The sequence below is a fragment of the Trachurus japonicus genome, chromosome 6, assembly GCF_045865225.1.
Source record: "Trachurus japonicus isolate A0001 chromosome 6, Traja_1.0".
NCBI lineage: Eukaryota > Metazoa > Chordata > Actinopteri > Carangiformes > Carangidae > Trachurus > Trachurus japonicus.
In genome coordinates this window covers 17,109,171-17,134,689 of record NC_140912.1, presented here as the reverse complement: position 1 = coordinate 17,134,689, position 25,519 = coordinate 17,109,171, and the positions used below count along the sequence as shown (strand labels likewise).

Here is a 25,519-nt window from a genome sequence, read left to right as displayed (position 1 = left end):
GAATGACAAGTAATGTGCAATGCAAAGCTGAAAGCCAAAAATGAATTTCTACTCTATTCTTACTGTGTCTGTGTGTGTGGCAGGCAGGCAGTAGTTTTTAATTAAAATCACTAGAGGAACGACTCAGTAACAGTCACAGGGACTGAGTGTGGAATAAGTGTCAGTCAAAGCAGAGCTCCATTATCAAATGCTATCCTATCTTTGCTTAATGCATAACTTGAAATGATGATTTAAGTCCTTAGTGATGTGTCATGACTGAGGAGTATCAAGATTTTTATCTAGCGGTTTAAATAATCTCAGAAACTTAAAATGTTGCCACCAGTGAATGTAGCTTGCCGCTGTGCGCTGCGACGTTGCTGTGATGTGAGACTAGCTTGGTCTTTCTAACAATCTTTAACCTCGAGCCTACACTAACTTTAACTTCAAAGGACAACAGCTCATACAAACAGTACAACCCAAAGCGCTCACTCCTTTTCTTCTTCCTCCTCATTTTCACTTGCTCACGTTTATCTCGCTCTCTGTCTCTGTCTCCACCAGACTTTTCAGCAGCCTAGGCGAGCTCCACACCATTTCTCAGAGAAGCTATGGCACCACATACACCATCCGCCCTGGCAGCCGTTACCCTGTCACCCGACGCACCCCCAGCCCAGGTTCAGGCTCACCTGATCGGGGCGACCCTCTCGGACGATTCTCAGGCTTCGGCCTACCGCCCTCACCGACTACACCACCACAAACCATCCTCAAATCCTCCAGCCTCAGCCTACCCCAGGAGCCTAAAGAGGTCCGCTTTGTGATGAGAAGCTCCAGCGCTCGATCCCGCTCCCGCTCACCTTCCCCATCACCCTCCCATTCCCCTGGCCTGGGGTCGCCACTTCTAGCCCTTCGGCCCTTCCACCAAAAACCCCTCCACCTCTGGAATAAGTATGACGTCGGAGACTGGCTGGAGAGCATCAATCTGGGGGAGCACAGAGCAGGGTTTCAGGAACACGAGATCGAAGGCTCTCACCTCCCGGCTCTTACCAAGGACGACTTTGCGGAACTGGGAGTGACGCGAGTTGGACATCGCATGAACATTGAACGAGCACTAAAACAGCTGCTAGAGAGCTGACCCCTGCCCTGAGACACAGCAACAGTTAGAGAGAAAGATGAGGAGAGAACGGGGAAGATACACAGTGACAAGTCCTCTTTTACTCTGGCTGCTTTTTTTGTTCTGCATCACAAATGTTTACTTGTCCTCAGCGGCACTTTACGTTCCCATTTTGCGTCAATACCCTGCACTTGGCACTGCACTGAAGAGGAGGACTCAATACATTTGTCCCCCTCCACTAGGCCCCTAGTGTCTGCCCACCTCCTTGCCTGCAGCCAATTAGATCAGACCTCAAAATGGGCTCTGGTCGTTCTTTTCCAAGGAGAATAGCATGAGCTCCAATTTAAACATTTGATTTGGGAAGACTTCGGTTGTTCCCTTAGTAACGCCCACACCTTTTCTCTCATCTGTCCCCTCTTTCCTCTCTACCTCTATCCCTCCATCTTCTAGGCCTCTGAAAGCCTTTTGCAGTTTGAGTAATGGAGGAAGAGGAAGAATTTTTGTTCCAAACAGAAAGCTCAGTTGCCTTTCAAAATATTTATACAGAGATCAAATGATAACATAGGACTATGGACATAGTGCTGACACAGCTCTGAAAAGGTGCGTCTTCTCTACTCTATACCTGCTGTTGTTTTTAAACCGAAGACTTTAGAGCCCAGAGGTGGAGCTCCACAAAGTAAACCATGGGAGAACCCCTCCGCCTTGGTACCCAGACTGTGCTATCTATTATATTTGGAGAATGTTTAACCAACACTCGTGGCTTTTTTCATAATCAATTTTTTGGTTTTCCAAAGGGAATATTATATATAGGTATTATATAATATGATATATATATGTATCTAAATATAGCTTTCAGAAGAAAAGACAATGTTGCAAAGAGGAAATGTAATAATTTGCGCCTGTTTTTGGTTTTTAGTATAGAAGGCAGAGAGAAATCTTTAAATTTATTCCACCAATAGTTTACTCATTTCTACCAATTATATACATAAATATACATATATATATATATATTTGAAAGAAAAAAGTATATAGATATGGAAATGAAATTTTTGTCATAGGTATACAACTTTCCTTATGGTCACCCTTTCTTGAACCGTAGCATGACGAGTTGCATCATGGTCTTGAACAGAGAGTTTGTTGTTTGTTTTTATTTTCTTACGGTCTTCCTTCATACTAAAGGGCATCCCGTAATGTGAGGCTGAGACCCCAGTTGACACACCCATCCCCACTGCTTCAGCTACAGATCATCTCCACGTCGCTCTGTCTCCAGTTCATCCACCTAATGAGAGAGCTGTGCGGTAAAAGGGGCTATTCATCTTATGCCTGTTAATCACTCAGGGATGGAAGTTTGGTGGCACTAGCATTGAGAGGTTGTTGTTTGAATATTATCCAGTTCAATTACGACCTGTAAGGACATTTAACCACCACATGCTGAAAAATGTTAAGAGGGCTAGTAAAGAAGATTCCATCCCTGTAACCCATGAGGATGCTTTCCAGATCAGGGCCGCACAAGGTCTGCTATAGCGGAAGAAGGTCAAGAAAAGGAAACATTGGGCCATTACTCATCACCAGTATAGAGGAAATGACCATCGAAGCGTAGGACAACACAAATCTGTTCAGTATTTAAATTTTCCTATGAAGGAAATCACTGTTTAGCTGTGAGTGTGAGATCCTTGCCAAATTCAGTTCAAACCACTCAAAATAAGCAAATGTTTGTTTTCCTCAAAAATCTATTTTATAACCAACAAAACCTTGTCAAACAAGGGTTTAAATGAGCTGGATATACAGCATATGCCCTTCTGAAGTGGCACTGTAGGAAATGTGTCTGTAGTTTATCAGGCTGTGTGGATGGGGAAGCCTCTGGAAGGTCTTAAAGAAAATTCAGTATTTTACAACCTGGCAGCGTCTTGCAACATCAACTGCTTCCCTGTATCTCAACGATTCACTTAGTGAGTAAAATAATATCATAAACAGTGGCAGCCAGAACTCTAAAAATAAGACCCAGGTTGTAAAAATAAAAAAAATAAATGAATAAATAAAAAACAACTGAATTTTTCTTTAACAATATAAAAATCTATAATTGTACTCATGAGTAGCTTCTGCTGGCAGTGAGAAACAGTGAGTTTTATTCACGCAACAACAAAAAAAACAACATTTTTATTCATATAGCTTTTCTCCTAACAGTCAAGGTAATCTCTATTAACACCTCCATTAATCAGCTGCATCCAATCAGTACGCCAAGGCACTTTCACCTGGCGTGAAGATGTGTACATCTTATTTTGTGTTCTTCTTTGCTAGCAGTTTGTAAAAGCGGGTGGCAAATCTAACGTTGTATCTGGGTTGTAGGAATAGCACTCACTGCCTCACTGTGACCTCACTGATTATTTTACTTCTGACTCTGTCCTCAAACTCATTTGGACTTTTTTGTGTTAATGGTTATTTTTTTAATTCCTCTTTTTCTTTTCTTCTTCCTCTTTTGTTGTTGATTCGTTACCCTCGGACACTGTGGGTAGATTTTGTAGCGTGTGGAACATGATACTTAAATCTTTCACTCATTTGAATTTTAGAGTGACAGAAAAAAAAACTAATATCCTGTCCATTCTAAACGTACTTACACTTGTAAAAAAAAAAAAAAAAAAAAGAACAAACTACAAATATTTGCTTTTTTTAAAAATCACAAGCAATGTATATATGATAGATTTCATATAAATTTTTGAAAAACAAAAAGTATATAGATATATATATGAATGTTTGGCATATATGCATAGTTAACCACCTGTGGAAAAGGTGAGCAGATTTTATTCTTTCTATGAACTCTTGAACTTTTGAACTCTGAACTATGAACTAGGGGATGATTTGCACAAAACAAGGTGACAAGGTGCTAACATAAAAGCCACCCATTGTTCAAGCGCATGCGTGCATCTGGATTCCCTGAATCTCTCTGTGTGGTCGTTCCTCTTTAAGCGTGTGTTTACAGCTGTGTGTGTATGTGTGCAAATGCTTGTCTGTTTCCATTGCGTGTGTATTTGTTTGTTTGTGAGAGAGCGAGAGACAATGAGAATGCGCACATGACCATGAGAGAGCGTATGCTTGGTTGATAGGGTTTTACATCATTGGAGCTAGTCCACTATAGCCTTACTGTGTTACCATCAGAGATTCCCGGCAGTGGCTGTGTCAGACAAACACACACAAAACACATACACACACAAACAGAAAAAAAATGCACACATACATTTTCATTTCAAGAATGAATATACTTGTTTTGCATTCTCGTTTTGTACTGAGTAACGTCTTCAAAAAAAAAAAAAAAGAAGTGGACTGCCCTGCCCCATGAGGGAGGGAGCGAAAGAGAGATTACCACGGGATGCTGAATGAAACCATTGTTAACATTTTATACTGCAAGACAACTGAATCTCACCTTGTAACTGTGTAGGTCACAGCTTACACAGTGTCACTGTTTTGTACACCCATTCCCAGATGGCATTTGCGCTCTTTACCCTCCACTCTGTCTGGCAGCACTCCTTTTTCCTTTTTCAGACCTTCAGTTTCTGAGTTTTGGATATGCTATATGAGGTGATCCAGTGAGGAAAAAGCAACACAAAGGAAAAATGTGCCAAAAAATAACTTAACTTTTAACTGTATATTTGTCTTTGCTTTAGGACTATCTTAGTTACAGCATTCTTGAGCTGTTAGACTCAATAATATGGTGCCATCTCCTGGAAATCTTGAGAACTACAGACATTTGTTAGATCCTACAGTATTTCCTACAGGTGGAAATACAGTCATTGTTATTATTTTGTAAAGCAGCAGGCTATAAATCTGTATGTATACATATATATATATACATGTATATAGCCTGTGTATATATCTACCTGTGAGCTTTGCATCAACATTTCTATTTAAAATTTTGAGACAAAGTATCACATTTGCTTGATTTTACTGTGATGAAGGTTATTATCCAGCTTGGCTTACTGTTCCCCTATAAATACAAATAACGAATGAAACACAAACAGTGTGTACAGTCTGCACTCACACAGGCTGGCCTGGTTAGAAGAAACAATGCTGTAGTGAAGACCTGGTTGGATTGTTGTGTAAGTTTACCACAAATACAGATGCAAAATGAGCAACGTGTAACAGACTTACACATCATTAGGTAAAATAAGTTAAGTGAGGGGTTATCTTTGTCTTATTTTCTAATCAACAAAGCACAATCTAAATAGTGTAGGGGGAGCAGTGTAACCTTTTTAAAAATCCACTGGGTTCCAGGTCACCTACTGGAACCAGTGATCTTATCATGAAAGGGGTTTTTTCTTTCATTGTTGGTTTTCTCCTTGTTTGCACTGTGAAGTTTAGAATGGTGGATGTATCACTGCAACACCTCAGCCTTGTCTCACAGGTGAGCTTCCCCTTCTCGGCATCAGACGACCAGGAAATCTGCAACTTCTCCCAGCGACCTCTGGATGCTTACAGCAGTACAGCCCCCCAACCCCCCCCCCCCCCCCACCCCACCCTACCCTTCCCTACCCTCCTTCATTTTAATAAATGAACGCCCATGTTAAAACACAAGTTAACCAGAAGCTACCTAGTATTCCTCATGCAGCAGAGTAAGGGTGATAGTGAAGGTTGAGGCAAGATCTGAGATGTTGCCCAGGATATCTCCACCACAGAGATATATGTTTGTTATATTATGTAATAAATTTTTAATTAAAACATGAACTGGGTCAAATTCTTGTTCCTGCTAATTAAGTTTGTTGCCGTATTTGAGCATTGTTCCAGTGTGATTTATTTTGAGTAAATGCCACACAAGACAGTTCAACATAAATAGAAAATATACACACATGGTTTCTGTAAACAACATCATAACCATAAAGATAACTGAATGACATGTAATCGCCTTGTCGTACAGTGAGGCTTCACACGGGTCCTTCATATTAACATTTGTTCTGCAGTCAGCTGACCCTGACCTTCACAAGGGCACAGCACAGTTCATGTCCAATCACACACCAGCCTAACAGCTGTATGTTCATAAACTGCTGAGGTCGCCTGCTTAGTGTTTTTGCGCCAGCTGTCGAGTCACACGGCAAGTTCGAAAGAGACATGATAATTTGGTTACATGGTACATTAAGTTTTCATTTGAGGAGCGCTGGAAAACAGACTTTGCATCATGAAGTGAATGCAACTAAAGCAGCCAACAGAAACAGACTCCCCACTGGCACTGCTCACACAACACTACAAACAAACATGGAGAACAGCAGCGAATGCAGTTCATAATCACACGCCCTCTGCTCTGTGTGGGTTCGTTTTCAACGCCTCACATTCTTATTATGTGAGAGTAATTGGTTTTTACGCTTGAGCTAACATTCAAACTCACTGTGGGATATTTTACAATAATAGTGTAGATATTGTTCAACAATTTATGAGTGACAATGCTGAAACAGCAGCTAAATTAACCTGGTAAATAACCCAATTCCTAATTATTACACCAGATTTATTTCCCTGCCAATGTCACTGGACAGATGGAGGGCCGTGACGTAAAACCTGATGAAGAGACTGTCAACCATCCTCCAGTGATAGAAATACAATTCAATAGTATAAAATCAGACCAGCAGAATCACATGAGGACAACACGCTTGTTGGTTGTGTCCGTCACAGAAAATCAGAGATCTGACATTTTGGGTAATAGAAAAATCTATTTGCAGCATCAGCTCCAAGAGGATAAATAGTCTGTGAGATGACGAGAGGTTTTGGAGGATCAGTAATAATCCATCATACCAACTCAGGACTCTCAGCTTTCAGTCCATCTTCATCTGTCTCTGAATTAATGTCCTTCTTCTCCAGGTCAAAGTTCTGTAAGAGAAGAGACATAAAATAACATCAGTGCAAATATGTTGTAAATTGTGTTGGTAGTCATGACTATGATAGTTCAAATACTGGAAAAAAAAAATCATCTAAAATAAAATGTATTCCTCTTAGGACTTGAATTGCAAGACACAACATTCTTGATCTGTATAAAAATTACACCAGGTGCAAAAAGGAGCACATTAGTGATCACACTATGTTTTAGTATTCGAACACAAGTACCTCTAATTCTTGCAATACTTCATCCATGAAGTCACTGGGGTTTTGCTTGTAGTCCACCGCTCTCTTAATCATCTCTCTGAACATCTGTTGTGATAGAAACATCCAGACTATTAACATACACAAGCAGTTAAAGACATCTTAAAAAATGAATGACGTTACACTAAATTATAAACTGAATGACTGTGACTGTTTGGTTAGTAAAAGGACCACTGTCTTGATCACTACTGCTAATACTCAGAGCAAAGTACAAACCTTGACTACATTGGTCCCATCAGCTGCAGACACAAAGTAAAACGGGAGTCCTTGCTTCTTCCCAAAGTTAAAGCTTCTCTGTGTCACCTTCAAATCAGCTGCACACATGTCAAAAACAAAATATGTTCACATCAGTGAATGTGTTGGTCAAATAGTGAATCAAATGAACAAGTGTGTTGCGAGTGTTTTATGTTCTTGCAGTATGAAAACCAGACGCACCATCGATTTTGTTGGCAACCACACAACAGGGTATCTCAGGTCTGTACTCTCTCAGCTCCTTATACCAGCTGGCCAGATTCTTATATGTGATCTTCCTTTGAACATCAAAAACCTTGAACATAAAGTAGAGTATGAAAGAGTCCGGCCTGCTTTGCCGATTTCCAGTGGCGCATTTCAACAATCATATGGCAGAGAGACAGTATTATCATCTTCATCTTCAGTTAAATTACATAACTGCATTGGCTAAACTAACTAAAATGCACTGTGAAATGTTATCATCTCTGCAAAATGCATGAAGCATGAATAAGTGATCTATGAATCAGTACACAAACAATATTATGATTTTTTGTGTGTGTGTGTGTGTGTGTGTGTGTGTGTGTGTGTGTGTCAAAAATATTCTATTCCTTGCATCTTTGAGTACTACAGTTTACTGTTTCTGTTTACATCTTGTAGGAGTCAGCAGGTTAGGTAATAAAGGCATCTGTCTTGAAACTATCTTACCATGATGCATGCATGTGCTTTGTGGTAATATGACGGATGCATGCTCTGAAACCTCTCCTGACCAGCTGTGTCCCAGAAATCTGTGGATCAAAAACAAAAGTCATGGCTGCAGAAGCAACAACAAGCCTCATTCTGTTGATTTAAGATGATTTTAAGATAAGTTAAATCATTTCCAGTATTCACTGTGAGCAAAACAAAAGCAAATGAATAGTACATACCAATAGCGATGATCTTGTTTCCTACAGTGGCTGTGTGTTTGTAGAGAGTCAGAGCATAGGTTGACAACTGCTGGGGGCGGCTGCACAAGGAGTTAAGGATCTTAAGCTGTCAGGGAGGTCTGCTTTGGTGGAGCCATGCCTCTTTGAGACTTAACTGCTCGATTGTGTCCAGACCGTGTCAGTAATGGCTATAACACGATGATACAATACATCATATTTCTAGAGATACTAAAGGATACTATTCATCCATGAGAAACCTCTCCATCAGCCTAAAAACAAAGAGAAACAGTCTGTGTCAATGCAACAATATCGTTATGTTACACAAAAGAATACAATCGAAAACAACATATACTAAGTATATGGTCATCATTCTTTGTGTATTATTATGTTAATACTTACTTAGATTTGCCAACTGCGCTGTCGCCCAGACAGATGATTTTCACTTGTTCGTCTGCGTCGTATTTCTTCTGGTCCAGTTCAGGGATGCTGCCAACGTCGCCAGCCATTTTCCTCTTCTTTTCACACTTTGACTGAGATGACTGGATCAGCAGAGGATGGCCGAGCCGGCTTTGTAACGTAAATACCTGGAGGGGAAAAAACGAGTCCCAGAGCATCGGCCGGCTTTTGAGAATAGTAACTGTTAGCTCGTTTGCCACGGGTTAGCTGAGGTTAACATTGCGTGGTTCGACTAGCTATCGCTCATTTCACTGCGTCGTCCGTTTTCATACTAACAAAAGCGATTCGTGCTGAAAACAACGATGGTACATAAATAGCCCCGGATCACATTTTAAGTCTATGGTAAGAACTGTGCCGTTACCTTGACAGCGCGCTCCGAGATACTCAAAGAGGCAACTGGTGCTAACAGCTAACAGTGGGCTAGCGCCGCTAACTGATTTAGCGTTGTTAGCATTTGTTAAAGAGCACTTATCGAAATGCCAATAGTCTGCCCCGTGTATACACGATTTGTGTTTTTAAAAAAACGGGCAATTTAGACGATTTTCCTCAGTAATCTTGAGATCGTGACATTAAAAGTTTGTAGCTGCTTCATGAAGTCCCCGACGGTCTTCGTTTCTATGCAACGGGGACGCCCGAAGGACCCCATGTAATGGTTCCTGTCGTCCTTGTATGTGCCTGACGAAAAATCCTAATCATGCGCCAATCATCAATGATCACATTTAAAAACAAAAACAATAATCATAAAGAAACAACAAAAACCCTCATCCATAAAGTTTAGCATAAAGTTTCAAGGAGATTACATGTAATTCAATTTTTGTTTTTGTTTGTTTTTTACACACAGACAGTTTTCTAATGTCATCATGACACACAACCATCCAGTAGCTCAAAGGATTGGGCTCTTAGTGGGTTAGGGACATCGATGTATTAGGGACTTCTTCTAATACATTCATGGTCAGGGAGAGGCAGCTTGTATTGTTATTAGTCCATAAAATTAAAAATTAGTCTATAAAATAAGATTTTTGAAGCTAACTAATTGGACATATCTGCAGTGTAAGTGAAATTGGTATGGGACCAACCAACTGTCCATCAATACAGACTGCAGTTTATTCAGTGTCAGATTAAAACATATAATCTCTTTTATTCCACAAGTAACAAGCCAGTTAGATTTTTAGACACATTTTATTATTATTTATTTATTTATTTATTTATTTATTTTAGGCCAGAAAACAATCCTGGTACAAAAATTCACTAACATAAATCAACATATTAGATACAAGATAGACAGAGTTATAGATAACAACTCAGTGAGTCAGTCATTAAACAAAGTATATTACAGTAAACATGGAATTGTGTCTCAAACTAATTGAGGGGTCTTAAATTTAATAACTGTTCCATGGCAACATGCAAGAGTACCCCATGGGTTGCCTTATTAAATTAGCCCCACAGTCCCATCATTTGATTCAACTGATGATTTTTTCCTTTTTCTTCTTTCTTTTCTTTTTTAATAGATCTGTTTATGTGAAATATCAGGTGTTGGTTAGGAAGGTAGCCTATTTATCTGTTTAGTTTATATTTGTACCAAAAACATGTGCTGCCAGAGAGAGCAATTCATATGATCAATTATTCAGCATTCAATTATTGTTATTATATCATTCATGATTATTATTTATCATTACAATCACCCAGTTATCCATCTTGATGAATATAGAATATATAGAATTTTAAGAAATATGAATCTTAAAATGTAGACAGAATACAGTGAAATATGAAAGTTCAGAGGGCTTTTATTCTGGAATTCCACATTAGATTAACCTGATTTTTTTTGAGTGTCATCCTGAGGTCTAGTACTATCAGTTTGCCGACTTGTTGTGCAGTCCTTAATAAATGAATTGAATTGAATTGAATTGAATTGAATTGAAGTGGAGCGGTCCAGTAATAACGTGTAGTTTAAAAAAACAAACAAACAAAACTATTAATCCTACTGTACATAACACAGTGAAATATGAACGTTTAAAGGGCTTTTATTCTGAAATTCCACATCAGATTGACCTGATTTTTTCTGATACTATCAGTCTGAAGTGGAGCGGTCCAGTAATAACGGGTAGTTTTTAAGAAATATGAATCTTAATGTAGACAGAATACAGTCAAATATGGAAGTTCAGAGGGCTTTTATTCTGAAATTCCACATCAGATTGGCCTGATATTTTCTGGGTGTCATCCTGAGGTCTAATACTATCAGTCTGAAGTGGAGCGGTCCAGTAATAACGGGTAGTTTTCCTGTTGTTGTAGGAAATGTCTTATTAAGGTCTTTCTATTAACATTGACACTTACTCTGTTACAGTGGGACATGACGGTGTGACAGTGAGCGAACACAAACAACACCAGCAGCCTGAATCTGAAACAGCTAAACAGAGTTCATCTACACCTGTGAGTTTCTTACTGTGACCTGTCAAAATGTCAACCATGAAAATTACACCTTTCCATTTTGTCCACAATCAGGTGTCCTGGATGAAACACAGACATTGTTTTTACAATGAAAACTGCAGTGACAGTTGTTGTTCTACTATGAATTCTTCTTCAAAGGGTAGCATTGGTGTTGCAGGGCCTCAGGAGGTAACCGTATTGTGGAAGGTTTCTCTCAAACTGGACTTCAAGAGCTTCATCAAAGTTGCAAAGTTTCCCATTTCCTCTTGAGGGCGCTATTGATTTAGAGAAACAAAAAAAGACAACCTTTGATTTCACCACTAAACCCTCATTTATTGTTCTAGCAGCACACACACACACAGAAAAACTCTTTAGTCTTACCCGTGTAAGTGCTCGAATCAGCCGTTGGAGCACTGCATCCTCCCTGTGTGGACACAGACTGGTCACTGTGCTCACACAGCTCAGCAGACAATAGATGGTGTGTCTCTGTGGCTGTGGTGATATTAAAAAATATATATGTATATCAAAAAAAAAGTGTTCTAGAGCACTACATTTTGTTAAGATGGCACTCTTCATAACAAAGACTCACCTTTTTTAGCACGCTGAGAGGTTTCTTGTTTTTTGCACCAATACACAACTTGTCCACATCCTCTGCACTCAGAACAGGGTCCTGCATTAGTTGGGTGAAAGAATAAAGATTAAGAAAAAATTAAGAGAGTAATGTTTAAGACAATGTGGAATGTACAAAGTGAAATTCGGAATATCAATGTCTTTTCTGGCTGTACTACATCAGTGGAATCACAAACATCCCTGACTGACTGGCTGGATAATTCCTGGATAAATTGACATCACTGGTGTTATGATCTCTTGTTTGACGGTACTGACCCTTAACTTCTCCAACCATGTCCACAAGAGACAACTGAGAACCTGAGGATCTGACTCGGTGACCATCAGAGCCCATCCACAGTCACTACTGTTGAGCTCCTCCTGTTGAGAAGATGAGTCAGATCAAAATCAAGGTTCTGCTGTAAAAAAAAAAAAAGACCAAGTTTCACACCACTGCTTTTTTTTTTTTTTTTTACCTGCAGCAGAGCCGACCTCTGCAGTATAGTTTCTCCGGGAGGACCTTGGTCTGCCATTGCCTTAGCAACAGTACGGGCCACCAAGGTTTGGGCTGGAATATGTGGATTTCTGCACAACTTTATAAGACAGAGATCAGAAGAGTTTTAACAAACTCTTTTATCAACAGGTTTTTGTCATATCAGGAATAATAATTACCTCAATGGTGGAGCTGTATTTGAGAAGTGTCTTTTTCCCTGCATAGTTCAAACTCTCATCACAGTTGTTGCTTGTTTTCATGCTGGAAACCGGCATGTTGAATGTGTGTGACTTTCTGAAGGGCTGACGACCTGGTGAAAGTGGTCCAAGGACTGGACTAACTGGACTCAGATTAGTTCTTATAAGATCTTCCACACACCAGTGTCTCTCGTTTCCAAGGGCTGAAGTGCAGTGTGAACTCTGCTCCAGATCCTTCAGGACAGAATGTTACAAATTAAGAAAAGCCTCAATGATCATTTGATTTAAAAGAAGATATCTGCGTAATTTACTCATTCATTTATGTATTTCTGGTTGCAAACCTGACCTCATTTGCTGCAATCTTGCTGAGGTCAGAGTCACTGTAGCTGCGTTTGTCCAGCAGGACGTCCCTCTTCCTCTCCAAGAATCCCAGGGGCTCATCCCAGGAGGACACCGAGGCTGAGCCCACCCACGAGCCCCTATGACCCTCCCTTAGCAACGGCAGGTACTGTTTGGCCACCAGGGTCTCCCTCACTGTCCTGCTGAGGGTCCTCAGTTCTGACCTCTTTTCCAGCTCAGCATGGACCTCTGGAGGAGCTGGGAGACCCAGGGCTAAGCAGGAAATACGCACACACAGGAGGTACACCACCTGAAAGACATGGGGAAGAAGCTGTAAGAAAGAACTCCTGATGACACAGACAGGACTAATAGTAGTAGTAATATGATCACGTCCTCACTTTTGGTGTTTGTCTGAGGGTGCGTGCCTCCTGGCCATGCAGCAGTAGTGCCTGTCGGTTTAGATAGTGCTGCAGAGTGAAAGGTGCTCCGTGCCGCAGGCTGAGGTCTGGGTATTGAACCAGCTGTGTACCGAGCAACCGACCAAAGTCAAACACCTGGCTGATCTGTGCCCGGGTTTGGATAGAGCGAGGCCGTTTAATCCGCACGTAGTGGACGGCCTCACTTGGGCTAATGCGCAGGGTGTAGATCAAGTAACAGGCTATCAGCACACCTGTGGACCAGCAACAACAGGCAGAATACACATGAGATCCATACATGTGAAACCAAGTATCTGTAACAACCGTGGATACAGTTTGAACAGTCTATTCCTACCTGTCCTACCCAACCCTGCATGGCAGTGCACGGCCACTCTTCCTTCCCTCACTGCAAAGGCCAAGACTTTCACCCCATCAATTATTCCAACAAGGGAGGACACACCAAAATCGGGCATCGCAAAGTTGTAAAAGTAAACTGTAAACATACAAGCACGTACACATCAATGCACGCAGGATCATGGTGAAAAAAAACAACATATACTGTAGATCAACTGTATTTGCAGAAACACAGCACACAAAGTCATCAATTACTGCCCCACAGATACTGTTACTTGATAAAAATTAAAAAAAACTGAACTATTTCCGTTGCATATCTTCCACACTTGCAACTGGTACAGTTAAAAATGGATGGTCAGTGCTTCCTAGTGTTAACGTGTTTTGTCTCATCACAAATACATAATTGTAATCTCTATGTCGTGCATTTCATGTATCAAGAGCTCACTGTCATTCTCCATGAAGATCTGTGGAGAGTAAGTAAAACCACTTCCAGGGTCTAGGGGAGGTCCACAGTGAGCATGCTCTCCTGGAAATTGCATGTTGATGATTGATTTGATGTTCAACCTGGGAAAAAGTCAAAATTATGAAGACAGGGCGTGACTCTATTGTGTTTGTCTTAAAAGTATAGGGTTGTAATGTAGTTGTAATCCCTACAACTAGGCTACTACAAACACAGCAGAAATAACAATGAACAGTGATTACCTTCGAAACTGCTCTATGATGTTATACTTCTCAATTAAATGAGTGGATGGCCGCGCCATAGCGATTATGTCATCTGTCACCCTATAAAAAGAAGTTTACAATCACTAAACCTCCACGTGTATACCTTTTGTAGCTACAGGACATAACAGAGCAACATTAGTCTCACCAGGAGGAGAATAGGCCTCGTACAACCTGTTGGTTTAACGCCCAGCACTCTGGTCCCTCATAGCGACAGTCTACTCCTCCGCAGGCCAGCAGACAGAGGAGTCTGGGTGGGATAGCCCTCACCAAGTTCTCTCTGGCCTGGGAGTAGGAGGCCCGTGGTACTGGTAAGTGTGTCGTCAAGCTCGGCATCATCCTGCACCAAGGGAAACCCCCAATACATCAAATCATTTATTTTCATGATGAGAGCCTTTGACAAAGATACATCTTGTGTCACACCCACCATTCTGGCTTGTGTGCATTGCAAATAAACTGAATAAAATTAAGTATTTAAAATATGACCTTACCTTTCTGATTATGAAAGAAGCTATAAATCCCATGAATGTATGAACTGGGAGTGAAAGTAAACGAGAAACGGGTTGATGAAAGCTGCAGAGCACACATGTGCTCCTCTATGCTTGCTAACCCTCCCTGCTGCTTACAGTTACACACACTAACAAAACTGTGCTGACCCAGCTCTGCTAAGCCAGATTAGCTGTCATAAATACATTAGAACAGACATTCACACATGATAGCAAGCCAATTATATAATGCTTATACCTACACCAGTAAACACTGTTTGAGTGTCCCAATTACCTGGAGGCAGCTATATGATTTTATTTCAGTTAATAAACACCAGCAGGCTTTGTGTTGACTCTACTGTACAACAGCAATACAAGTTTGTTCATATATCCTGGTCTCACTTGCTACAGTACAACCTGAACAGATTCATTCACATGCAAACTATTGATAAGTATGACTTAAAAAGAAGATAAATCTAAAAAAAAAATTCTCAATTTTATTTTGGTAGAAAATCATCATCTAAATTACCTTCCTACAGGAATGAGCATGACAATGGTGGAGGTGAAAGAAATGAGGGGGAAAATTGTTTGTTTCTTAACATGCAGAGAAGAGCATTACTTCTGCACATTTTAGATCTGGCAAAGTGGGCTGCAATGGAGAGCCTCAGATGGGACATGTACAGTATAATAACAATCAATATCCTTCCTAAAAACTAACAGGCAAATTTAATAATTTAAGCAGTCTGTGTCACGTCATAAGAGAAATTCAAATGGATCATAAAATTCTATACAGTATATGTTAAACTAGAAAATTTCCTCTCGGGAAATTTTGAATGGGCCACGGGGCTACTGCCGGTTGTGCCATCTCTGTCAACATGGGAATCAAACCCACGATCTTAAGGTCAAGACAGAGCTGATCAGACAGACACATGATCATCTTTCTATAAGCACTGATATGGAGGAGCTGTAACCACATTAGGTTACCTGTGTGTGTGTGTCTTGTGTAATAGGGCCAGGACTCAATTAAAACAATTAATCTAATTAATTAGAGGCTTTGTAATTAATTAATCGCAATTAATTGCATTTTAATCGCATATAAATATTTGACCTGAGAACAGTGAGAAGCATTTTTTTCACATGGATTTTAGTATACCATTGAATGACTGAATAGCTTAAGCAACAAAACATTTTTTTTTTTTTTCAAGGTGGTACTTAACCAAGACCAACATGCAAATTATCGATTCATTAATCGATATTTGATACAGATTTAAATGGTCTTTCCTGCCAATACACTATGATGATTACTGTAGTATTTAACTAGGCTACATAAATCACAGTAGCATAAACTGATTTGTTGAACGGACCAGGTGATGGGCTGACTGGTCCTGTCTAACTTCTGTGTACTGGGTGCCATTGTGCAGGGTGTTAAGGCAGCCTTCCTCCACTGCAGTCCCTATGGTCCTGGACCCTCTGGCTGGTGGGGTGGGCTGCTTTCAGCTGGGGGGGACTCTATCAGCTGCTCCCACGAGAGGCATTTGACGCATTTGACACCAACAAGGTTTAACTTTAAAACCAGATTAAATCATGGTTTAAGTTTAAATTCTGTTGCACGTTAACTGTGTTTTAATCACATGAAGGTGTGTGTGTGTGTGTGTGTGACTGTAATCACATGAAGCTGGCTCTAGAGTCTGTGTGTGTGTGTGTGACTATGAGCTGCATCCTGTGTCAGTCTGATTTAGCTGTGTCTGTGTTTATAAACATTTAAACGAGCGCCAGGTGGATTGTTTATGAAGTTAACGAGCTCTGGCCTGAGGATCAAAGAGGTTACCACGGCGATAGGGGCCCCCGCAGGCTGAGACAGACAGAAACGTGGAGAAAAAGAGCCATTTTCTGCCTCTGCACCGGTCTCACATTTAGGCTAATCACATGAAGTTACCTGTGTGTGTGTGTGTGTGTGTGTGTGTGTGTGTGTAATCACATGAAGTTACCTGTGTGTGTGTGTGTGTGTGTGTGTGTGTGTGTGTGTGTGTGCTAGGGACTCCATAGCAACGGCCGACTCTGCATGTCCGGTCTCGGCCGCTGTTTTGCTGAGCCTCCTCCGGTTCGTGCATTTGAAGCCTTTGATAATCAATCAGTGAATCGATGGATTACCATACACGTTACGTGTATTTTGTGTAGTCGTATCTGTCATAAACCAGAGATTATGGGGTGCGTTTGTGTTGCGCAGCTACAGAGAGGAGAGGAGCTGTGACACGGTCAGAGTTTCTGATGCAAGTTTACTTTTCAGCCACGATGTGGAAATAAGGAGCCTCCACTCTCCCTGTAACAGGTTACAAGTCGTTTATCTAACATCACTATTAGTCCGACGCTATTTAATCACGGTAAAAGTGAAACATAAAGTAAATATCCTGCATACTTTCTCTTTTCTGTGCTGCGCTGGTCAGAGCGGCGTCCCGAGCAACGGTCTAATTTTACATGAATAAAATCTCTTTTTATCATTATTTTGTGTTACATTATTGAATGATTTAGTTGTAGGCCGTGTTCTAAGCGGGATAATGTATAGTTGGTCGGTTGTTCCATACAACCTGTCGGGGTTTATTTCTCCATAACAACCTCCGAACTATACATTATCCCTTACTTAAACGAGCGCCAGGTGGATTGTTTTAGATGTTAACGAGCCCCTGCAGGCTGAGACAGACAGAAACGTGGAGAAAAAGAGCCATTTTCTGCCTCTGCACCGGTCTCACATTTAGGCTTAGGGTGAGAAAACGGTAACTCCTATCAGAACAAAACACAGATCAACGTTACTCTAAGGACTTACTGAAAATTTCGGTACGATTTGGTGTTTCTACAGTAAATATTTTGGCGACGCTGGCAGTTTTAAAACATCTGGCCGTTCTGCTTCTCTCAGAAAATATTTGTATTGGACTCAATGAGGAGCAGAGACAGACGTGGCCGCACTTAGAGGCTCAGAGTTTAAATTCTGTAAGTCTCTCTGATATTTTGAGCAGATTAAGAGATCAAGGATGAGCTCGTCTACAACTGTGGCCGAAATTATGTGTGTAGAGTGTGAATTGTGGCCGTTTGGAGTTTGGATAGAGAAAAAATCTGGAGTTTTTCTGGCATCTCTCCCACTCTTACTGATGATGTCACCCACTCTGACACGAACATTCCGTGCAATACACACCCATTATAATCTAATAATTTCTCCAAAAATGATCATGGTCATTGATCATGGATTGATCAAAAACTATATGACCTATCAAAACGTGGAGTAATACGACAATACACAAGACTTGTGTCTACTGTTTAAAGTTTAAATGGAGTCTCTAGGTGAAAGTATGCCTGAGCAGTAGACGTTTGTTAAACTCCAATGATTGGTCTTTTTCGGTCTTTTTTTTCCGCCCGTCCCATTGACTTACATGCAAAAATTTTGCGCAGTTTTTCGCGACTTACGTCGCGAAAAATTCGTACACTGTTGAGAAAAGTAATAGCACACCGATCCCGATCAGGACGCACGTTTTGATATATGATTTGTCTTTGACTAGTAGCGAACCGAAATCTGGCCGGAAGTGGAAAAATAACTAGAAAAAACATTTCCAAGAATGGAAATGGTGTGAATGCTGAAAGCAATGCTGAATGAGCTGAAGAAATTGTTGAAACAATGCTGACTGAGCTGAAGAAAGAAAGAAAGAAGAAAAGGACAGAAGGAAAGAAAGAAAATGGGAAGGGTAGATGGAGAAAGAAAGAAAGAACAAAAGGACAGAAAGAAAGAAGACACAGAGAGAAGGGTAGATAGAGAAAGAAAAAGGTAAGAAAAACAGAATAATAGAACATAAAGAGAATAGAGAATGAATGAAAGAGACAGAGGAGTAGTAAGAAAGAAGGAAAGATATTGGGGTGGATAAATGAAAGAGATAGAATACAGAGCAGTAGAAAGAAAGAAAGAAATGGGTAGAACATAGAAAGAGAAAGGTAGAAAGAAAAACAGAAAGAAACAAAGAAGTAAAAGAAGGTGAAAGAAAGAAAGAAAGAAAGAAAGAAAGAAAGAAAGAAAGAAGAAAAAGAGGGGGATGATAGATAGAAAGAGGTAGATGGATGGATAGGGAGGAAAGATAGAAAGAAGTTATGTAAATACAAATGAAGGAGTAAAGAAAGAAAGAAAAAGAGAGAAAAGACAAAGGGTGATGGATAGATAGATAGATAGATAGATAGATAGATAGATAGATAGAACGATAGAACGATAGATAGATAGAACGATAGATAGATAGATAGATAGATAGATAGATAGATAGATAGATAGATAGATAGATAGATAGATAGATAGATAGATAGATAGATAGATAGATGTTAAAAGCTGCGTCCTATGTCCCAGGCTCCACCTGTAATTGTACTACTATTAATAGAGTTGGAAAGACTAAACGTCTGAACTTAAATTCATGAGAAAAATATAAATTGTTGGAGATGTTTACATCAAAAGTATAAAATAATTGAGAGGTTGATGAATGTGAGCTGAAAACCTGTGTGTGTGTGTGTGTGTGTGTGTGTGTGTGTGTGTCTGACGGTCTCTCTGTCTGCGTGTACATGTGCAGAAAGCCACAGAACTCCTCTCTCCCTAATGATCTGATTGATTGGCAGCCTGCCCTCAGAAGTTACCATGGCGACTCAACTAACTGCTTACATTTTACTGTGTGGAACAGTGTTGTGTTTGTGTGTTTGTTTGTTTGTGTATGTGTGCATGTGTGACTGTGTGTGAGTGTCTGTGTGTGTCTGTCTGTGTGAGTGTGATGCCTGTGTTTGTGCGTGGACATCCTCTGTCAGTCTGGTTTATCGTGTGTGTGTGTGGGGCTGTGTTTAAAAACATCTTAAAAAGACGAAAGGCGCGCGGCTTACGTTTTTTTTTTTTTGACCAAAAATTAAAATTTCTTCAAATTTCTCCAAACTCGGATATATCATCTGGGGGTCCGAGGGGAGTCCAACGCAGAAGGTTCGGTTGAAATCGGGCCAGAGGTTTTGGAGAAAATGACCAAAAACCAACCAGGCGATTTTAAAAAGACGACAGGCGCGCGGCTTACGTTTTTTTTTTTTTGACCAAAAATTAAAATTTCTTCAAATTTCTCCAAACTCGGATATATCATCTGGGGGTCCGAGGGGAGTCCAACGCAGAAGGTTTGGTTGAAATCGTGCCGGTGGTTTTGGAGAAAATGACCAAAAACCAAACAGGCGATTTTAAAAAGACAACAGGCGCGCGGCTTACGTTTTTTTTTTTTTGACCAAAAATTAAAATTTCTCCAAACTCGGATATATCATCTGGGGGTCCGAGGGGAGTCCAACGCAGAAGGTTTGGTTGAAATCGGGCCGGTGGTTTTGGAGAAAATGACCAAAAACCAAACAGGCGATTTTAAAAAGACGACAGGCGCGCGGCTTACGTTTTTTTTTTTTTACCAAAAATAAAAATTTCTTCAAATTTCTCCAAACTCGGATATATCATCTGGGGGTCCGAGGGGAGTCCAACGCAGAAGGTTTGGTTGAAATCGGGCCGGTGGTTTTGGAGAAAATGACCAAAAACCAAACAGGCGATTTTAAAAAGACGACAGGCGCGCGGCTTACTTTTTTTTTTTTGACCAAAAATTAAAATTTCTCCAAACTCGGATATATCATCTGGGGGTCCGAGGGGAGTCCAACGCAGAAGGTTTGGTTGAAATCGTGCCGGTGGTTTTGGAGAAAATGACCAAAAACCAAACAGGCGATTTTAAAAAGACGACAGGCGCGCGGCTTACGTTTTTTTTTTTTGACCAAAAATTAAAATTTCTCCAAACTCGGATATATCATCTGGGGGTCCGAGGGGAGTCCAACGCAGAAGGTTTGGTTGAAATCGGGCCGGTGGTTTTGGAGAAAATGACCAAAAACCAAACAGGCGATTTTAAAAAGACGACAGGCGCGCGGCTTGCGGTTTTTTTTTTTTGACCAAAATTAACATTTCTTCAAATTTCTCCAAACTCGGATATATCATCTGGGGGTCTGAGGGGAGTCAAACGCAGAAGGTTTGGTTGAAATCGGGCCGGTGGTTTTGGAGAAAATGACCAAAAACCAAACAGGCGATTTTAAAAAGACGACAGGCGCGCGGCTTACGTTTTTTTTTTTTGACCAAAAATTAAAATTTCTTCAAATTTCTCCAAACTCGGATATATCATCTGGGGGTCCGAGGGGAGTCCAACGCAGAAGGTTTGGTTGAAATCGTGCCGGTGGTTTTGGAGAAAATGACCAAAAACCAAACAGGCGATTTTAAAAAGACAACAGGCGCGCGGCTTACGGTTTTTTTTTTTTTGACCAAAAATTGAAATTTCTCCAAACTCGGATATATCATCTGGGGGTCCGAGGGGAGTCAAACGCAGAAGGTTTGGTTGAAATCGGGCCGGTGGTTTTGGAGAAAATGACCAAAAACCAAACAGGCGATTTTAAAAAGACGACAGGCGCGCGGCTTACTTTTTTTTTTTTTGACCAAAAATTAACATTTCTTCAAATTTCTCCAAACTCGGATATATCATCTGGGGGTCCGAGGGGAGTCCAACGCAGAAGGTTTGGTTGAAATCGGGCCGGTGGTTTTGGAGAAAATGACCAAAAACCAAACAGGCGATTTTAAAAAGACGACAGGCGCGCGGCTTACGTTTTTTTTTTTTGACCAAAAATTAAAATTTCTTCAAATTTCTCCAAACTCGGATATATCATCTGGGGGTCCGAGGGGAGTCCAACGCAGAAGGTTTGGTTGAAATCGGGCCGGTGGTTTTGGAGAAAATGACCAAAAACCAAACAGGCGATTTTAAAAAGACGACAGGCGCGCGGCTTACGTTTTTTTTTTTTTGACCAAAAATTAAAATTTCTCCAAACTCGGATATATCATCTGGGGGTCCGAGGGGAGTCCAACGCAGAAGGTTTGGTTGAAATTGGGCCGGTGGTTTTGGAGAAAATGACCAAAAACCAAACAGGCGATTTTAAAAAGACGACAGGCGCGCGGCTTACGTTTTTTTTTTTTTGACCAAAAATTAAAATTTCTCCAAACTCGGATATATCATCTGGGGGTCCGAGGGGAGTCCAACGCAGAAGGTTTGGTTGAAATCGGGCTGGTGGTTTTGGAGAAAATGACCAAAAACCAAACAGGCGATTTTAAAAAGACGACAGGCGCGCGGCTTACGTTTTTTTTTTTTGACCAAAAATTAAAATTTCTCCAAACTCGGATATATCATCTGGGGGTCCGAGGGGAGTCCAACGCAGAAGGTTTGGTTGAAATCGGGCCGGTGGTTTTGGAGAAAATGACCAAAAACCAAACAGGCGATTTTAAAAAGACAACAGGCGCGCGGCTTACGTTTTTTTTTTTTTGACCAAAAATTGAAATTTCTCCAAACTCGGATATATCATCTGGGGGTCCGAGGGGAGTCCAACGCAGAAGGTTTGGTTGAAATCGGGCCGGTGGTTTTGGAGAAAATGACCAAAAACCAAACAGGCGATTTTAAAAAGACGACAGGCGCGCGGCTTACTTTTTTTTTTTGACCAAAAATTAAAATTTCTTCAAATTTCTCCAAACTCGGATATATCATCTGGGGGTCCGAGGGGAGTCCAACGCAGAAGGTTTGGTTGAAATCGGGCCGGTGGTCTTGGAGAAAATGACCAAAAACCAAACAGGCGATTTTAAAAAGACGACAGGCGCGCGGCTTACGTTTTTTTTTTTTTGACCAAAAATTAAAATTTCTCCAAACTCGGATATATCATCTGGGGGTCCGAGGGGAGTCCAACGCAGAAGGTTTGGTTGAAATCGGGCCGGTGGTTTTGGAGAAAATGACCAAAAACCAAACAGGCGATTTTAAAAAGACGACAGGCGCGCGGCTTACGTTTTTTTTTTTTGACCAAAAATTAAAATTTCTCCAAACTCGGATATATCATCTGGGGGTCCGAGGGGAGTCCAACGCAGAAGGTTTGGTTGAAATCGGGCCGGTGGTTTTGGAGAAAATGACCAAAAACCAAACAGGCGATTTTAAAAAGACGACAGGCGCGCGGCTTACGGTTTTTTTTTTTTGACCAAAAATTAAAATTTCTCCAAACTCGGATATATCATCTGGGGGTCCGAGGGGAGTCCAACGCAGAAGGTTTGGTTGAAATCGGGCCGGTGGTTTTGGAGAAAATGACCAAAAACCAAACAGGCGATTTTAAAAAGACGACAGGCGCGCGGCTTACGTTTTTTTTTTTTTGACCAAAAATTAAAATTTCTTCAAATTTCTCCAAACTCGGATATATCATCTGGGGGTCCGAGGGGAGTCCAACGCAGAAGGTTTGGTTGAAATCGGGCTGGTGGTTTTGGAGAAAATGACCAAAAACCAAACAGGCGATTTTAAAAAGACGACAGGCGCGCGGCTTACGGTTTTTTTTTTTTGACCAAAAATTAAAATTTCTCCAAACTCGGATATATCATCTGGGGGTCCGAGGGGAGTCCAACGCAGAAGGTTTGGTTGAAATCGGGCCGGTGGTTTTGGAGAAAATGACCAAAAACCAAACAGGCCATTTTAAAAAGACGACAGGCGCGCGGCTTACGTTTTTTTTTTTTTGACCAAAATTAAAATTTTCTTCAATCCTCCAAACTCGGATATATCATCTGGGGGTCCGAGGGGAGTCCAACGCAGAAGGTTTGGTTGAAATCGGGCCGGTGGTTTTGGAGAAAATGACCAAAAACCAAACAGGCGATTTTAAAAAGACGACAGGCGCGCGGCTTACGTTTTTTTTTTTTTGACCAAAAATTAAAATTTCTCCAAACTCGGATATATCATCTGGGGGTCCGAGGGGAGTCCAACGCAGAAGGTTTGGTTGAAATCGGGCCGGTGGTTTTGGAGAAAATGACCAAAAACCAAACAGGCGATTTTAAAAAGACGACAGGCGCGCGGCTTACGTTTTTTTTTTTTGACCAAAAATTAAAATTTCTTCAAATTTCTCCAAACTCGGATATATCATCTGGGGGTCCGAGGGGAGTCCAACGCAGAAGGTTTGGTTGAAATCGTGCCGGTGGTTTTGGAGAAAATGACCAAAAACCAAACAGGCGATTTTAAAAAGACGACAGGCGCGCGGCTTACGTTTTTTTTTTTTGACCAAAAATTAAAGTTTCTCCAAACTCGGATATATCATCTGGGGGTCCGAGGGGAGTCCAACGCAGAAGGTTTGGTTGAAATCGGGCCGGTGGTTTTGGAGAAAATGACCAAAAACCAAACAGGCGATTTTAAAAAAGACGACAGGCGCGCGGCTTACGTTTTTTTTTTTTTGACCAAAAATTAAAATTTCTCCAAACTCGGATATATCATCTGGGGGTCCGAGGGGAGTCCAACGCAGAAGGTTTGGTTGAAATCGGGCCGGTGGTTTTGGAGAAAATGACCAAAAACCAAACAGGCGATTTTAAAAAGACGACAGGTGCGCGGCTTACGTTTTTTTTTTTTGACCAAAAATTAAAATTTCTTCAAATTTCTCCAAACTCGGATATATCATCTGGGGGTCCGAGGGGAGTCCAACGCAGAAGGTTTGGTTGAAATCGGGCCGGTGGTTTTGGAGAAAATGACCAAAAACCAAACAGGCGATTTTAAAAAGACGACAGGCGCGCGGCTTACGTTTTTTTTTTTTGACCAAAAATTAAAATTTCTCCAAACTCGGATATATCATCTGGGGGTCCGAGGGGAGTCCAACGCAGAAGGTTTGGTTGAAATCGGGCCGGTGGTTTTGGAGAAAATGACCAAAAACCAAACAGGCGATTTTAAAAAGACAACAGGCGCGCGGCTTACGGTTTTTTTTTTTTGACCAAAAATTAAAATTTCTCCAAACTCGGATATATCATCTGGGGGTCTGAGGGGAGTCAAACGCAGAAGGTTTGGTTGAAATCGGGCCGGTGGTTTTGGAGAAAATGACCAAAAACCAAACAGGCGATTTTAAAAAGACGACAGGCGCGCGGCTTACTTTTTTTTTTTTGACCAAAAATTAACATTTCTTCAAATTTCTCCAAACTCGGATATATCATCTGGGGGTCCGAGGGGAGTCCAACGCAGAAGGTTTGGTTGAAATCGGGCCGGTGGTTTTGGAGAAAATGACCAAAAAACAAACAGGCGATTTTAAAAAGACGACAGGCGCGCGGCTTACGTTTTTTTTTTTTGACCAAAAATTAAAATTTCTCCAAACTCGGATATATCATCTGGGGGTCCGAGGGGAGTCCAACGCAGAAGGTTTGGTTGAAATCGGGCCGGTGGTTTTGGAGAAAATGACCAAAAACCAAACAGGCGATTTTAAAAAGACGACAGGCGCGCGGCTTACGTTGTTTTTTTTTTGACCAAAAATTAAAATTTCTCCAAACTCGGATATATCATCTGGGGGTCCGAGGGGAGTCCAACGCAGAAGGTTTGGTTGAAATCGGGCCGGTGGTTTTGGAGAAAATGACCAAAAACCAAACAGGCGATTTTAAAAAGACGACAGGCGCGCGGCTTACGTTTTTTTTTTTTTTGGACCAAAAATTAAAATTTCTCCAAACTCGGATATATCATCTGGGGTCCGAGGGGAGTCCAACGCAGAAGGTTTGGTTGAAATCGGGCCGGTGGTTTTGGAGAAAATGACCAAAAACCAAACAGGCGATTTTAAAAAGACGACAGGCGC

The 25,519-nt window shown here is 41.0% G+C and overlaps 3 protein-coding genes across 11 annotated transcripts in view; 1 reads left to right on the top strand and 2 right to left on the bottom strand.

Annotated features, from left to right (window-relative positions):
- Positions 1-5,803, top strand: part of shank3a (SH3 and multiple ankyrin repeat domains 3a) — a 141,435-nt gene extending 135,632 nt beyond the window's left edge. For all 8 annotated transcript variants that reach the window (XR_015036004.1, XM_085779436.1, XM_085779434.1 and 5 more), the window contains one exon: positions 538-5,803. Coding sequence is in view for 7 of the 8 variants with exons in the window: in XM_085779436.1 (XP_085635562.1) it covers positions 538-1,108 (571 nt within the window). In the remaining variant the exon portion in view is untranslated. The remainder of the gene's footprint in view (positions 1-537) is intronic.
- Positions 5,804-5,947: 144 nt separating this feature from the next.
- Positions 5,948-9,462, bottom strand: rabl2 (RAB, member of RAS oncogene family-like 2). Of its 2 annotated transcripts, XM_085779441.1 has the most exons (8): positions 8,758-9,462; positions 8,598-8,627; positions 8,359-8,438; positions 8,141-8,220; positions 7,640-7,751; positions 7,421-7,518; positions 7,169-7,252; positions 5,948-6,934 (listed from the first exon to the last, which is right to left on the bottom strand). In XM_085779441.1, exons 1-8 carry the CDS (start codon positions 8,970-8,972, stop codon positions 6,854-6,856), a joined length of 780 nt encoding a protein of 259 aa, XP_085635567.1. In that variant the 5' UTR covers positions 8,973-9,462; the 3' UTR covers positions 5,948-6,853. The 2 variants fall into 2 exon arrangements, with proteins under 2 accessions (XP_085635567.1, XP_085635566.1); XM_085779440.1 differs by lacking the exon at positions 8,598-8,627 and having other exon boundaries at positions 8,758-9,111.
- A 1,696-nt stretch (positions 9,463-11,158) lies between these two features.
- On the bottom strand, positions 11,159-14,702 carry LOC146985946 (protein tyrosine phosphatase domain-containing protein 1). The gene is given in 13 exon segments (XM_085779431.1): positions 11,159-11,433; positions 11,436-11,513; positions 11,620-11,730; positions 11,828-11,908; positions 12,124-12,225; positions 12,321-12,437; positions 12,517-12,768; positions 12,881-13,183; positions 13,272-13,543; positions 13,645-13,782; positions 14,089-14,207; positions 14,346-14,426; positions 14,512-14,702. Coding segments are annotated over 13 exon segments (1,887 nt in total). The 3' UTR covers positions 11,159-11,391.
- Positions 14,703-25,519: the final 10,817 nt, after the last annotated feature.